The sequence below is a fragment of the Macaca thibetana genome, chromosome 10 (genome assembly GCF_024542745.1).
Source record: "Macaca thibetana thibetana isolate TM-01 chromosome 10, ASM2454274v1, whole genome shotgun sequence".
NCBI classification, from domain to species: Eukaryota; Metazoa; Chordata; class Mammalia; order Primates; family Cercopithecidae; genus Macaca; species Macaca thibetana.
In genome coordinates this window covers 19,643,862-19,660,247 of record NC_065587.1, presented here as the reverse complement: position 1 = coordinate 19,660,247, position 16,386 = coordinate 19,643,862, and the positions used below count along the sequence as shown (strand labels likewise).

The 16,386-nt window shown below is 46.6% G+C and overlaps 1 protein-coding gene and 1 non-coding gene across 2 annotated transcripts in view; one reads left to right on the top strand and one right to left on the bottom strand.

The window, feature by feature from the left end:
- Positions 1-5,174: 5,174 nt before the first annotated feature.
- LIMK2 (LIM domain kinase 2) overlaps positions 5,175-16,386 on the top strand; it is a 68,740-nt gene continuing 57,528 nt past the window's right edge. The window contains exon 1 of the mRNA XM_050806722.1: positions 5,175-5,406. Coding sequence (XP_050662679.1) covers positions 5,391-5,406 — 16 coding nt within the window. The 5' untranslated portion in view covers positions 5,175-5,390. The remainder of the gene's footprint in view (positions 5,407-16,386) is intronic.
- Positions 15,693-15,800, bottom strand: LOC126929878 (U6 spliceosomal RNA). The gene has a single exon (XR_007717317.1). It is a non-coding gene; the product is annotated as a U6 spliceosomal RNA (small nuclear RNA).

Below are 16,386 nucleotides of genomic sequence, written 5' to 3'. Positions count from 1 at the left end.
GGTGTAGTGTGAGATGGATGACGTTGCTGAGGTTACAAGTCTGGCCCAGCCTCAGGCTCCCCAACATGCCAGAGCTACAGGTACTTCCTCTGAAAAGAGCTTTTTTTCTTCCTCTTGGATTTTGATCTCACAGTTATCAAATTGAATAGTACCAAGATACAGTGGGGAATGCAAAGGTAAGGGAACTTCAGGAGCTCATAAGCCCAATGAGAAAAAACGAGGGTTTTTTTTTTTTCTTTTTTGAAAGATGTTTAGGCCAGGTGTGGTGGCTCACACCTACAAACCCCAGCACTTTGTGAGGCTGAGGTGGGAGGATCGCTTGAGGCCAAGAGTTTGAGACCAGCTTGGGCAACACAGGGAGACTCCGTCTCTACAAAAATAAAAAATATTAGCCAGGCACAGTGGTGCATGCCTGTGGTCCCAGCTATCCGGGAGGGAGGCTGAGGCGAGAGGATTACCTGAGCCTGGGAGATCAAGGCTGCAGTGAGTGTGATCATGCTAGTGCATTCCAGCCAGGGCAACAGACCCTTTTAGAAACAAGGTCTTACTCAGGTGCCCTGGCAGAGTGCAGTGGTGTGATCACAGCTCACTGCAGCCTGGAACTCCTGGTCTCAATAGGTTCTCCCACCTCAGCCTCCCAAAGTGTTGGAATTACAGGTGTAAGCCACCATGCCCAGCCTTAGGTTTTTGTTTTTGATGGGAAAAAAAACACACAGTAGTAGAACAGGACAATAAAGCCTCCATGTATCCATCACTGAACTCCAGTAACTATCAACTCAGATCAGTCTTGTTGCATCTATACCTCCTGCACACTGTTCCTCTCCCACTGTCTGAACTATTCTGAAACAAACCCCAGTCATATGTGATCTATTAAGTATTTCAATATGCATCTCAAGCAAAATAGGCTGGGTGCGATGGCACACATCTGTGATCCTAGCACTTTGGGAGGCTGAGGCAGGCGAATTGCCTGAGCTCAGGAGTTCGAGACCAGCTTGGGCAACATGGTGAAACCCTGTCTCTACTAAAATACAAAAAATTAGCCAGGAATAGTGGCATGCACCTGTAGTCTCAGCTACTGGAGAGACGGAGGCAGGAGAATCGCTTGAACCTGGGAGGCAGAGATTGCAGTGAGCCAAGATTGCACCAGTGCACTCCAGTCTGAGCAACAGAGCAAGACTCCATCTCAAATAAAAAGCAAAATACCTTTTAAAAATGTCTTAAAATCATCATATATCCAATTGTTCAGATTTCCCTAGTTGTCTCATAACTTGTGTTGTTTCAATTGAGATCCAAATCATTTTCATACATTGCTATTATTTGTCTCTGAAATCTTTTTTTTTTTTTTTTTTTTTTTGAGACAGAGTTTCACTTGCCGCCCAGACTGGAGTGCAGTGGTGTGATCCCAGCTCACTACAGCCCCTGTCTCCCAGGTTCAAGCGATTCTCATGCCTCAGCCTCCCTAGTAGCTGGGACTACAGGCGCCTGCCATCATGCCCAGCTAATTTTTTGTGTTTGTGTGTGTGTGTGTGTGTGTGTGTGTGTGTGTGTGACAGAGTCTCGCTCTGTCACCCAGGCTGAAGTGCAGTGGCGTGATCTCGGCTCACTGCAAGCTCCGTCTCCTGGGTTTGCGCCATTCTCCTGCCTCAGCTTCCCAAGTAGCTGAGACTACAGGCACCTGCCACCACGCCTGGCTAACTTTTTTTGCATTTTTAGTAGAGACGGGGTTGCACCATGTTAGCCAGAATGGTCTTGATCTCCTGACCTCGTGATCCACCCACCTTGGCCTCCCAAAATGCTGGAATTACAGGCGTAAACCACCTTGCCTGGCCTGTCTTATGAAATTTTTTCTACTGTGCAGTTTATCTGTTAAAGAAACTAGGCTATTTGTCCTGTTGCATTTCCCACAGTGTCAGTTTTGCTGTTTGCATCATGGGAATGTTACTAAGTTCCTCTTCCCCATGTATTTCCTGTAAGTTGGTTGTTAGATCTAGAAGCTTGACCAGATTCAAGCTTATTATTTTTGTTTTGTAAGACTATGTCGGCCGGGTGCGGTGGCTCAAGCCTGTAATCCCAGTACTTTGGGAGGCCGAGACGGGCGGATCACGAGGTCAGGAGATCGAGACCGTCCTGGCTAACACAGTGAAACCCCGTCTCTACTAAAAAATACAAAAAACTAGCCGGGCGCGGTGGCGGATGCCTGTAGTCCCAGCTACTTGGGAGGCTGAGGCAGGAGAATGGCCTAAACCCGGGAGGTGGAGCTTGCAGTGAGCTGAGATCCGGCCACTGCACTCCAGCCTGGGTGACAGAGCAAGACTCTGTCTCAAAAAAAAAAAAAAAAAAAAAAAAAAAGACTATGTCATGGGTGATAGTATATACTTGGTGTGTCTCATCTGGAGGCACCTAATGTCTCATAGTCCTACTTTGTGATGTTATAGAAGCCACTACTGATCATCTAGAGTTGAGAAACAAGACTGCACTCTGGGCAGAGTCGGGCACAAAATTACAGAGAACATGGAGAGCTTGTTGTTGTAGGAATGGCAAGTGGTGCAAGGCAGGATACGGTCAGGAAAAAGCAGAGTCCTGGAGTGAAGGGAATAGAGAGAGACAAGTCCACAGTGGGAGATGTAGTCAGCTCATGAGGGCTGGTTTGGCTTTTATTTTGTAGGCCATGGGGTGCTGTTGAAGAGTTTTGAACAGAGAGATGACAGGTCCAGAAACATACTTTTGGAAGATTAACCAGTCCGTTTTGGGTAGGATGATTCAGGGAGGGCCAAGACTGGCTCAGTTGGAAGCAAGTGGAGGTGACACTGGGCAAGTCTGGTTGGGTACCAGTGGACCAGTACCTTCAAGAGGGCAGAACCTTGAGTTGTTTTTCAAGATCTAGGTTTTCAGGATCCTAGGCTCAGAGAGTTGACTGTGAGGCGGCTGGCAGGATCTGGCCCTAGGGACTGATCAAGCCATGGCCAGTGAAACAAACTGTGGACAGGTAACTTGGGTGCTATTGAAACTCAATTGGCCTACTCCCTGCCCAGGCTTTCTCTTTTTTTTTTTTTTGAGACGGAGTCTCGCTCTGTCGCCCGGGCTGGAGTGCAGTGGCCGGATCTCAGCTCACTGCAAGCTCCGCCTCCCGGGTTTATGCCATTCTCCTGCCTCAGCCTCCCAAGTAACTGGGACTACAGGCGCCCGCCACCTCGCCCGGCTAGTTTTTTGTATTTTTTAGTAGAGACGGGGTTTCACCGGGTTAGCCAGGATGGTCTCAATCTCCTGACCTCGTGATCCGCCCGTCTCGGCCTCCCAAAGTGCTGGGATTACAGGCTTGAGCCACCGCGCCCGGCCTGCCCAGGCTTTCTCTACCCTCCAGAAGTCCCCCTTGAGTTCACAGGTGATTTCTGGAATGTTCTTTGGGTCCACATTAACAATATACCTCTTGGCTATAACATTTCTACAGAAAGCTATTCCCTTCCGTTACATTTTCAACTTGCATTTCTCAGAGTCGCCTGAACTTCCCTAGGAGAAACTTGGGGGACTTGGCTAGTCCCCAATTCCCTGCTGGTGAAGACCATGATGCTGGAGGTCGGAGGAAGTGGAATGTGAGAGGGAATGAGGAGGGAGAAGAGATAGACCTGGGTGCCTTGGTGTGGAGCAGAGGGAGAGGGAAGACACCCAGGAGGTTTTGGTTCCCAGGATGCCAGTGCTTTGTTGCCTGGGAAAATACAGTGTTACATCTTTCTGTAGGAAGGATGGGGAAAGTCCCTGTCCCCTGTTTGCTAGCCATGAGGCAGCTTGTCAGGAGAGTCCCTGGATTCCTGTCACTTTAATTCAGTACACAATCTTGTGTTTACTATACTGATTTCCTTAGAAACTATAAAACTGAGTACTGAAAAGAGTTCCCAGGAATTAACGGAAGTGGAACAGAGCCTCCCCAGCACTTTGTGCACACTCAGGACATCGTGAGCCACCTGCCACACCCAGAGGAGAAAAATCTGGCATCCGGTTTGAATTAGAGCAGGAAGAAAGAGAATTGTGCTCGCCTTTGCCTTTGCCTTTACTTAACCAACTGCTGGGACCAGAGGCAGTTGGGTTGAACTTTGTCTTTGGTTAGGGGTGGGGGGCGCGGGGGACAGAATCCATTTCCCTGGGCCCCATCCTCTTTCTGGTCATTTGGACACTTTTCCCGTGATCTAAATCTGATCTAAGGAAATGACAATTGTGAAAGACCCAGGGTGAGAGAATCCGATGGGAGGGTGGGTCATCAGGGACCAGCTGACCTGGCTGATGATGTGTTAATACCTTAATCACACAGAGGACCCCAATCTCCTTCCAAACCTAATGAGCGGAAGTGGTTCTCAAAGCTACTCAGCCAGCTAGCAGCTGCCATAACCCAGTCAGCTGTCCTAACTCAGTCCTGTGATCCCTCCTCCTCATAGAAGATTCTAAACTGGCAGCCCACAGGGCAAATCTAGTGGCCAAGTGTGTTTCATTTGGTCTACATGGCATTTTAAAACCTTTTTGATGCTATCAACATTTTTAAAAGTGGCAAATTTCACCTAAACATCTGGATTTTTGGCATGTTTTGAAAAGTTGGAAGACCTGGGAATGGTAGGCCCATGTTCCTGCAGAGGAGTGCTCGTCTTCCAATGGGGCGCACAAGCTCCAGCGTCCTGCGCTCATTTCTGTACCTAATTGGCCTGGCTGAGGATCTGCTCCTCGAAAGCTGGTTGGTCGCCTGCAGCCATCTTTGACTTAGCGATTATTTACTGTCCGCTTACTCATAGTGGCGCAGAGAAGTGGTTTCTCTGAGCTAGAAGCTTCTAAGAAAAGTCCATCCTCAAAGCTGTTTGTGGGATAGACCTGGCTCCTCCATTGTAATATTCCTGATTTCAAACACTACTGGAAAGAGCTCTGGACTGGCAGTCAGTAGGCCTGGGCTCCCATCCCAGCTCTCCTCCTAATGAGCGAAGCCATTTCGAGGTAGTTGAACTTGGCCTCTGATCCTTAACTTTCCCTATCTGTAAAATGAAGGCGACTAGATGGGTGCGGACTAGATCCGTGTTGAGCCTTCTGGCCCACGCAGAATCAACCTTACCAGCCGGAGCACCTCGAGGGTACACCGCTCGCGCTAGGGGGCGCCAGGGCCGCTACAGAGCCAGAGCCAGAGCCTGGGGGCGGGGCCTGAGAGCGGCGGGGCGGGGCCTCGGCGGGCAGTCCCCTGTGCCAGGTGTGGTTTGGTCCTCCCGGGGCGCCGTAGGCAGTGCATCCCGTTCGCGCCTGGGGCTGTGGTCCTCCCGCGCCTGAGGCGGCGGCGGCAGGAGCAGAAGGGAGCTGTAGAGAGCTGAGGGGAGTTGCTGTGTCCCCCGCCTCTTCCTCCCCATTTCCGCGCTCCCGGGACCATGTCCGCGCTGGCGGGTAAGGAAGGGCTGCTCCGCCCTGTCCCGCTGTTATCTCCGAAGCCCAGGTCCATGGCGCCTGAGGGAAACTGGCGGTCTCGGGTGTTTCGGGCTGGTTGGATCCTCGTGGGTTCCAGCTCCTCAGAAGAGCTGGGAGGCGGGGTGGGCACAGCGCTCCCCAGGCATTTGGAGGGTGGGACTCTGGGAATGGGGAGGCAGGGCATCCTGGAGACAGAGGGCTCGGAGGGGCAGACGGGTTGGGCGGCTTCCCGCGAGTTGAAGTCCCCGGGAGGAAGAGATTCTGGCTCTGCCAGGAATCCAGCTTTTTGGAGGAACCTGGCGGCCGCAGACTCCCAAATTAAAGCCTTTTTAAGGAAGTTGTAAAGCATGGGGTTCACTTAGAGTGGAAGCTCTGTGGAATTTGAGGAGTACAGGATTCTCTAGGGTTCAGGACAATTAGGAGAGTTACCCGGGGTTCTGGGTTTTCTGAGGGAAATGAAGGAGGATGTGACTTCCCTGCCAGGACCCAAGGCTTCTCGCGGGCATCTTGGTGCCTGGGATTTCCCCGGGGCTGGGAGCTCTTTGCAGAATATAGGGGAGTATGGAGCCCCTTGAGGTTTAGGATAGGACTAAGGGTAAGGAGAGATCGGACCATTCTTTTTGGGGCTCAAAGATCTCTGCTACAGGTGAGGAAAGTAGACCGCCTGGGGTTCTGAGTCCTCCCGCGGAAGCTCCCTTGGCCTCTCTAGACTTAAAGACTAGAGGGATGCGGCCAAACACCTCCTGGAAGGAAGAGTTATCTTAAAGGTGAAGGGTAACTTCAGAGTTGGGTTAGCTGCGCCTGCCGTCTCCTCCCCGTCACCTCACACACCACCCTGCAGCTTCCTGCCTTTCCCATCTGTTCCCCCAGCAGCAGGAACCTTCTGTCTCCTATGTTTCCCAGCCACCTGTGTGGGTGGCCCAGCCTCTGGGTCCACCAGGGTCAGCGTCCAGAAGCTTTGGAGAGGAGGCAAGAGGCCATTGAGGTGGAGGGGGGCTGGCTATCTGCCCCCTGCTTCCTGGCTTTCCGTCTGTGGACAGTCACTTCCTTCATCCTGAATACAAGGACTGGGCTACCAGTGGGTCACTTCCTCACCAAGGGAGCATGGGATTTTCTCCTCATTGGTGATAATAGACTTCTGGAGAGGGCTGGGGGTGGAAATGCCTAAAAAAATTTTCCTGTAATCCCAGCACTTTGGGAGGGCAGGGCAGGAGGATCGCTTGAGTCCAGGAGTTCGAGACCGGCTTGGGCTATATAGCGAGACCTCATCTTTTAAAAACAAAGCCTTGTCTCTTAAAAAAGATTTTTTTTTAAGCTTACAAAATTCCTCAACTCAAATGATCTCCAGTAACTTTTTTTTTTTTTTTTTTTTTTTTTGAGTCGAAGTCTTGCTCTGTCGCCCAGGCTGGGGTGCAGTGGCACAATCTCGGCTCACTGCAACCTCTGCCTTCCGGGTTCAAGCGATTCTCCTACCTCAGCCTCCCGAGTAGCTGGGACAACAGGGGCCTGCCACCACGCCCGGCTAATTGTTTTCGTATTTTTAGTAGAGATGGGGTTTCACCATATTGACCAGGCCGGTCTTGAACTCCTGATGACCTTGTGATCTGCCCACTTCCGCCTCCCAAAGTGCTGGGATTACAGGTGTGAGCCACCGTGCCCGGCCGATTTCCAGTAACTTTTTCTAACAGCTGTGTAATATAGGTTGCCTGTCTTGAACCCTGTTTCTTAGAAATTTGTGAAAGGTTTCACAGTACAGTAGAGTCTAGAGGCATAAAGCCTCTAGATGCACTAATTTATGCATTCTTTCATTCAAAGAATATTTGTTGGATTCTTCTTAGCTAAATGCTGAAGAGTACAATGGTGACATAGTTCTTGGCTTTGTGGTGCTTATAATCCTAAAAATGGACAATAAATAATTATAACAATTGCAATAAATGTTAACAATTGCAATAAATAATAGTTGAGGTAAACAACTGAGATAAGTGCTGTAAGAGTGCACCAGGGGTGAGGGGTATTCTCTATTTTTCTGTTTTGGTAGAGACAGGGTCTCACTATGTTGCCCATGGTGGTCTTGAATTCCTAGTTTCAAGCCATCCTCCTGTCTCAGCCTCCCAAAGTGCTGGGATTACAGGCATAAACCACCATGCCCATCTTCTACTTTTTTTTTTTTTTTTGAAGGGAATACTTTTCTTAAAACTGCAAGTTTATGCTGACCCCTGGAGATAAGTAAAAGTTAGTCTGGCAAAAAAAGCTCACAGAACATTCCAGGCAGAGGAAACAGCATAAAAAGGCCCTAGGGTAGGAAGGCATGTAGTGCCTTTGAGCCTTCGAGCTGTGAGGTCAATATGGTTTTTTGCTTTTTTTGTGGGGGGTGGGGAGGCAGAGTCTCACTCTGTTGCCCATGCTGGAGTACAGTGGTGTGATCCAGACTCACTGTACCCTCCACCTCCCGGCTTTAAGTGATTCTTCTGCCTCAGCCTCCTGAGTATCTGGGACTACAGGGAAGCGCTACCTCGCCCAGCTAATTTTTTGTATTTTTAGTAGAGACTGGTTCTCACCATGTTGCCCAGGCTGGTCTCAAACTCCTGAGCTCAGGCAGTCCACCCACCTTGGCCTCCCAAAGTGCTAGGATTACCGGCGTGAGCCACTGCGCCCAGCCAAGTGTGGCTTTTTATTTATTTATTTTTTTTTTTTTTTTTGAGACGGAGTCTTGCTCTGTCACCCAGGCTGGAGTGCAGTAGCACGATCTCGGCTCACTGCAAGCTCCGCCTCCCGGGTTCACGCCATTCTCCTGCCTCAGCCTCCCGAGTAGCTGGGACTACAGGCGCCCACTACTGCGCCCGGCTATTTTTTTGTATTTTTAGTAGAGACAGGGTTTCACCGTGTTAGCCAGGATGGTCTCGATCTCCTGACCTTGTGATCCACCCCTCTCGGCCTCTCAAAGTGCTAGGATTACAGGTGTGAGCCACTGCACCCGGCCAAGTGTGGCTTTTTTATAGATGAGGAGACTAAGGCCCAGAAATGGCAAGGTTCCATAGCTAAATAAGTGGTGGTAGTCAGAGTTCATATTTTCCAACTTCAAGTTTAGTGCTTCCTCCTCTCTGTAGCACAAATAGCAGAATGAAATTGACTACGGAGTCTGAGAAGGAAGTGGGACTTAAACTTTCACTTGTTACTCCATCCAAACCATGTTCTGAGACACCTCAGATTCCTTGTGTAACCGGAGAATCAACAACAAAGAAATCAAATATTTACTGAGTGCCTGTGATGTCTGTGGCACTGGGCAGGACCAAGTTTTACCTCTTATAAATTTTAACAGGTGTTAGAGCCAGGAGAGGTTTTGAGATAATGTAGTCTCCTTGTTTTACATATGAAGAAACTGAGGCTCAGGGAAGAAAATGGAGTTGTCCAGGGTCACTCAACTAGTGGTAGAGCCAGAACCAAGGTAGGAGTTCTTCAGTGTTCTTTCCAATTTTTCCAGGCTGCTTAAGACATACGGGGTCTGGCACATGGTAAAACCTTAATAAGTATTTGTGGAAATGAGTTATATATAGTTTGTGCCTTTGAGAAACTTACTGTCTGGTTAAGGTAATTAAGGCAAAAAACAAAAGTCCCATGCTGATCAGTAGTGGGATTGCACCTGTGAAAAGCCACCACACTCCAGCCTGGGCTACATAGCAAGGTCTCGTCTCTTAAAAAAAAAGAAAAAAATTGATAAGACAAGCTGTTATAAGGCCTGCATATGATAACATCATAGAATTTCAAAGGTGAGGGAGAATTCTCTTCATATATTTATTCCACAACTGAGTTCCTGCTATGTGCCAAACACTTTTGGCCCCTAGGGATACAGCAAGGAACAAGATAGACCAAATCCCTTCCATCATGTAGTGTATGTTCTGGTGGGAAGAGATAGACAGCAAGTAAATATATGAACATCATATTCAGGGATAAATCCATTGAAGATAAGTGAAGTAGGATAAGGGGATAGGAGAAGTGAGTTGTCAGGGAATGCATTTGGCATGTTTAAAGAATAGCAGGGCATCCAGGGTGGCCATCAGTTTTGGTTAGGGAATACTTCTTGAAGTGGTTTAAGATTTTAGAAATCTTAAATAGACTTAAAGAAGGTGGGGAAGATGATATCTTAGTAGGGAAGAAACTTTGGGAGTAGGAGACAAAAGAAGGCAAGTTTCAGGTCTTCATAAAGGGTGGCAAATACATGTGGTAGAGGCAAGGATTGGGAGGTGGAAGATTCATAGGAAATGGAAGGTACAGCTGAGAAGGTGGGTGCAACCAGACTAGAGGGTTTAGTGCCAGGTTGAGGATTTTGGAAGTTTCTAGTCTACAGTAGACACCATAGGTTTAGAGAAAGGAACAGTCATGATGTGGGCACAGGGCCACCAATCTGGAGGTGGGTACAGTGGGCCCTGAGACGAGGTCTTAGGGCAGGAATGAAGAAGGCACCAACCAATAAAAGATGCCTCCTGACATAGGCAGGCCAGGGTGACTTGGATGGGCCTGGATATGTGATAGACCAGGATAGGGTCCAAAATGACTACAAGATTTCAAAACTAAATAAAAATCTATCATGATCAAGGGGCTGTATTAGGTTTTCCACATTCATGGTGGATTTTCTGCATCTTCTGGAGGCTGAGCTGATTCCCAGCACAGGGGTGGCTTCTTGTTACTGTAACTTTGAGTGGGGCTAATAGGGCCCACCGTCACACATCTTATTTCAGTGAGAGGACCTAAAACTGTAGCAGCCTCTTACAAGTCTACCTTCTTTCTCATCCTTGATCTATCTTTATGTAGTAGAAAGAATTAGACTATTTTACCTATTAGTTTACATTGAATATTAACTAGAACATGAAACCAATGCCTGGTTTCATTAAAGTGTTCATTGAACATTCACCCTGGAATTCTTTTTTATCATGTCTTTCTGCCTGTAATTTGTTTTGTCCAGGAAAGAAAGTCTAAAATGTAGTTAAAGACAGGCTTTGATCTGGATGTAGTGGCTCATGCCTGTAATCCCAACACTTTGGGAGGCTGAGGCGGATGGATCACGAGGTCAGGAGTTCAAGAGCAGTCTGGCCAAGATGGTGAAACCCAGTATCTACTAAAAATACAAAAATCAGCCAGGCATGGTGGCAGGTACCTGTAATCCCAGCTACTTGGGAGGCTGAGGCAGAGAATTGCTTGAACCCGGGAGGTGGAGGTTGCAGTGAGCACCACTGCACTCCAGCCTGAGTGACAGCGAGACTCCGTTTCAAAAAAAATGACAGGCTTTGGAGACTAGACCTATGGTCTAATCCCAGCTCAAACACTTACTAGCTGAGTATTTCAGTTTCCTCTTCCGTAAAATGAGAACAGTAATAGTTCTTCAAGACTAGTCCTGGTCTCATGGGATCTTTGTATTCAGTTAGTTCATACTTGCAAAGTGCTTAGGACATTGCCTGGCACAGAGTATTTTTTTTCCCCTATCATTGACAACTGGGAGAGAACTGCTATATGAGAATATATCAATTAGTTAACCAGTTCTCTGATAAAGATTTTTTTATAGGCCCTCCGTAGATAAGAAAATGCCTACTCATTCACAGTTAAGTGAACTTCTGGTTGGAAGTTACAGCCTGGGTGGCCTGAAAGCCATAAGAACCATCTGTTTCATTTGTCACTCTGCAGTGTATTCTGTTACTGTACTGAGCTTGCCTTGCCTGTAGTACCTGGTTTGTCCCTCTCTGACATGTTATTTCTGTATATATCCATGTCCTTCACACCCCATGAGTATTCACCAAGGGCCCCAGTAATTCCTGTCCTAGTCTGTGCCTTGCACATGGGCACATAGAAAAAAATTTGCTGAGTTTGTTTTGAAAACCTTCCCTTCAGATTTTAGAATTTTCTATATTCAGCTTAACCTTTTCCCCCGCCAACTTCCTAGATACACATGCAGGAAGGAAGAGAAGTTACTCACAAATCGGTCCAACTAAGTGCCTGGCACCATGGGAGATATTTTCACATCTATTACATTATTTCTATTAATCCACTTGGTAATCCTGTAAAGTAGGTGGTATTATCCTCTTTTTAAAGATTAGGAGACAAGCTCAGAGAGGTCAAATAATTTGCCCAAGGACACCGAGGCAAACAGTGACAGATCCAGGTTTCAAACACACATATATTACCCCTCACAAATTTTTCCAAATAAACTAAAGAAGGGAAGAAGAGAATAACAGCAAGAAGGAAACTTTCTGAGATACCTGTGTCTGTGCCTTAACCTGAAAAAGGAGAGGCCCTTGGTTTGGTGTCAGTCTCTCAGAGCTGGAAGAAATCACTTTATCCCTCCTTTTGTAAAAGAACAATAAGGTTTAGAGAAGCTCGCAAGCTCTTTTAAAAATCATCTAATCTTTTTTTTTTCCTGAGACACTCCTTTTGGTAAAATTTGGTAAGCTCGTGAGGAAGAAAACCCTTTGGGTTACAGGGAGAGTATCTAGAGGAATGTTAATCATTACTGTTAGTCCTTTTGATAGTCACTTCATTAAAATGTGATCTTTTTCTCTTGGCTATTCCCCAGCAACTGCTGCCCTGCCCTTCTGCTTTCTGCTTTGTCCCAGAACAAGTGGGATTTATACACCTGACCCACCAGTTCCCAAGGGGCCCAGTGGTTACCACACTTGTTTTATGCTGCACTGAACTGGCTGAGTTTTGTTCCTGGTTCTCATTGTCTGGTGGAACATGAGAAGCTTCAAAGATTTTTTAAATGAAAGGATAGGATGTTGATTTAAGCTAGGCATCAGAGTCTCATGAGCTCTCAGTACTTGAGGATTTCTCACCATTTTAAAGCCTAAAAAGGACTCATTTGCAGAAACCAAGCTTTTAGACCAAGTTTAAGGTGAACATTGTGGGGACTGCATTGGCTCTGTGCGGGGATACCAGGCCAAGCCCTTCCACTGAAGAGCTGTGTGTTCTTGAGCAAGTTTCGACTTGTCTGAGGCTGCATAGGGTATTAAAGATATGACTGGCGTGGTAGTCTCTGAGCATGGGTTTGAGTCCCTGCTGGGCCATCTTTCAATAGCTTTGTGATGGTTAGGCAACTCTATTTTTCTTCTTTTTTTTTTGTGCCTGCCCCAGTGGATTCACAGATTGTTTGAGGGCCACATTGCTAATTAAGTTGAGAGAGAGAAGCATACATAAAGTGAATGTAAAGTGAATGTATTTTATACCAAGACTGAAAAGGTCTTAAAGGTGAGAACCTCTATAATGAGCCATTTGTTGCAATGCTCACCTTATGTTGCACAGTTACACTTACTAAAAGCAACAAATTCCAGTAATAACTGAAAACAGTTTTCTGTTTTTTAAGCACCTAATAAGGTCCTTTATTGTTTGAGGGTGCTGTGAACATTTACTTAATCAAACTCCTTTTCTGAACTCTTAATAATCAGTAGCCACTGTTGATAAGTCTGCAAATATGAGAGGTAAACACTAGAGGGAGAGAATGAACAGCCTGGTACAATGAGATATTTTTCTAAGGAAGAACTTCCCAAGCTGACTGGACTTTGGATTGGTCCTCCACTAGGCTTCACAGAAATCCCTAAGACTTTGCACTGCAGTATTACATTTCTTTTACATTTCCTAGAATAAAGGTGGTAAGATAATTAGATCAATGAATTTTAAGACTGTAAGAGAGCTAAAGAGTCCAAAAGTGTTCTCTTAAGGAGGGTCTGGGCTTAGGAGGCTGTGTGCTTTGGGTGAATATCTTTGCTCAGGTACTTTCTAACAGAAAAGCAGTGTGAATGCATAATAGGCAAACTGAGGCCAGGTTTATCCACATGAGACTACTCATAGGTAATCTGGGAGCCAGGACAGTTATTCCAGTGGAATCATCTGTGCTGACCTTTGGAGCTTATCTTTGGAAATTGCTTTTATAGCTGGCAGTTGAATCCAAATTTTCAGTTGGGTTCACCACACAAAGGAATGTCTGTTTTGTACCAGGCCCAAGGTTAGGCCCTGGAGATAAGAACATAATAAAGATACAATTCCTGCACCTTAGTTCTCTGAATGGGGTATGGGGGAGGAGAGTGGAGATAGAGGGACTGAAGGAGACAGAAACATGCAATGAACTGTAATTAAATAACAAATTATGTAAAATAGGTAAAGACAAAATGAAACAAACATGCCTGATTTTAGGGAACTTTAAAGAAAGGATAGAAATTTGATTCAGGGACCGGGAGCGGTGGCTCATGCCTATAATCCCAGCACTTTGGGAGGCCGAGGCGGGCAGACCACCTGAGGTTGGGAGTTTGACACCAGCCTGACCAACATGGAGAAACTCCATCTCTACTAAAAATACAAAATTAGCTGGGTGTGGTGGTGCATGCCTGTAATCCCAGCTATACTCAGGAGGCTGACGCAGGAGAATCACTTGAAGCCGGGACGCGGAGGTTGTGATGAGCTGAGATCGCACCATGGCACTCCAGCCTGGGCAACAAAAGCAAAACTCCATCTCAAAAAAAAAAAGAAATTTGATTAAGGGAAAAGATAGAGAAGCTGTCTTATACATAAAGAATAACTTGAGATGTGAATGTCAGGATGCAAGTACATGAATAAAGGTGGCAGGAATAGAAAATAGGTCAACATGTAACTAGAGCCTTCTTTTGTGAGGAATGGTGAGAGAGAAGGGTCCTTTGGGACCACATTGTAAGGACCATTTGCTCTTTCAGTAATTGTTTATTTAAGGATTGTAGCAGACCAGGGGCCAGACATGGTTTGCTAGTCTTTTGGAGGTAGCAATAGCCAACTTTAATGATGTGTGAGAAGTTTTTGTTCCTGCTCCAGGGCATTCACACATGTCCCCCAGTGTTATCAACTTCCTTCCCCCTTTTTTGCCTAGTTAATTTGTATTTATCCTTTAGAGCTCAGCTTGGAAATTACTTCCTCAAGGAATACTTTGCCTGCCCTTGTTTTCCTAGTTATGAACTTGATATCTTTGTACCACTTGCCCCAATTATAAATAAATAATAATAATAATTATTAATTTTTTTTGAGACAGCATCTTGCTCTGTCGCCCAGGCTGGAGTGCAGTGGCATGATCTTGGCTCACTGCAACCTCTGCCTCCTGGGTTCAAGCAATTATCTTGCCTCAGCCTTCCGAGTAGCTGGGACTACAGGCGGCCACCACCATGCCTGGCTAATTTTTGTATTTGTAGTAGAGACAGGGTTTCACCATATTGGCCAGGCTGGTCTCGAACTCCTGACCTTGTGATCCACCTGCCTCGGCCTCCCAAAGTGCTAGGATTACAGGCATGAGCTACTGTGCCCGGCCCTCAATAAATAATTATATTATTGTTTAATATTTGCTTTGTGTTAAATCTCCCTCTTGTTTGCTCCTCTTTCCCCAAAACAGTGTCAGATGCATAGTTGGCATGCAATAAATATTTGCTGAAAGAATGACTGAAGCGGGTCTATTGAATTTAGCAATAAGCAGTTACTGTTGCTGTTGACCTCGGTGCGACAGTTTCAGAGAAATGGTGGGGGTGGAAGCCAGATTGCAGTGCATTATGCAGAAAGTGGGAAGTGAGGAAATGAGGGCAGTGATGTGTAGACAACTTTTTTCTTTTTTTTTTTTTTTTTGAGTCGGAGTTTTGCTCTTATTGCCCAGGCTGGAGTGCAATAGCAAGATCTCAGCTCACTGCAACCTCTGCCTCCCAGGTTCAAGCCATTCTCCTGCCTCAGCCTCCCCAGTAGCCGGGATTACAGGCATGCACCACCATGCCTGGCTAATTTTGTATTTTTAGTAGAGATGGGGTTTCTCCATGTTGGTCATGGCTGGTCTCAAACTCCCGACCTCAGGTGATCCGCCCACCTTGGCCCCCCAAAGTACTGGGATTACAGGTGTGAGCCACCACGCCCGGCCTCTTTTATTTATTTATTTATTTTTGAGACAGAGTCTCGCTCTGTCGCCCAGGCTGGAGTGCAGTGGCGAGATTACTGCAACCTCCACCTCCTGGGTTCAAGTGATTCTTTCTGCAATCTCAGCTTCCTGAGTAGCTGGGACTACAGGCGCGCACCACCTTACCTGGCTAATTTTTGTAGTTTTAGTAGAGGTGGGGTTTTACCATGTTGGCCAGGCTGGTCTCAAACTCCTGACCTCAAATGATCCACCCACCTCGGCCTCCCAAGACAACTTTTTCATACGTGTGGCTGTGAAGGGGAGAAACAAGTGTGGTAGCTAGAGGAGAAAATGGGATCCAGAGGTTTGGTTTTTTTTAAATTAGATTTAACATGTAGAACACTTCAGGAGTTTGCATGTCATCCTTGCGCAGGGGCCATGCTAACCTTCCTGTCTCAGTCCAATTTTAATGTATGTGCTGCTGAAGCAAGAGTACCAGCAGTGTACTCTTTGATGGCAGTGACTTGAACTTACTTAAATGATAATGAGGAACCAGTGAGGGAGAGGGGTGCTGTAAAGATAACTAAAAGTGCACTTCTTCTAAGAAGTAAGATGGAATGGGATCCAGAACAGGCGTGTCATACTGAGTAGCCCAGCCTGTGTTCAGTGGACACTGGGGAGTCTAACCTGGAGCTGAGATAGCTTGCAGTGTGGATGAGCCAGCTACGAGTACAGTAGATAGGGAAAAGAAGCCAAAGATCTGAAGTAGGGCTGGGGTGAAGGACAGGGGGGAAGGACTAGAGAGACATTTGGAAAGTGAAACCAGGTGGATATGAGAGGAGAGAGTAGAGGGTCTTGATTTTTGGGTCTTTCATGCTTAACCCAGAGCAGGTACTAAAGTAAGTGTTAACTGAATGTCTTTGAGTTTCCCAAGACTGGAGAAAGCAGGGCAAGCTCTGGAGGGTGTGGCAATAACAAGTTATCTTGAATATCCTCATAGTGGAAAGTCCTGATCTTGTTTGAATTTTGGAAATAGAAGTCATTTAGAGCCAAGAGATTGAATTGTTGAGTAAGTGGGTGGT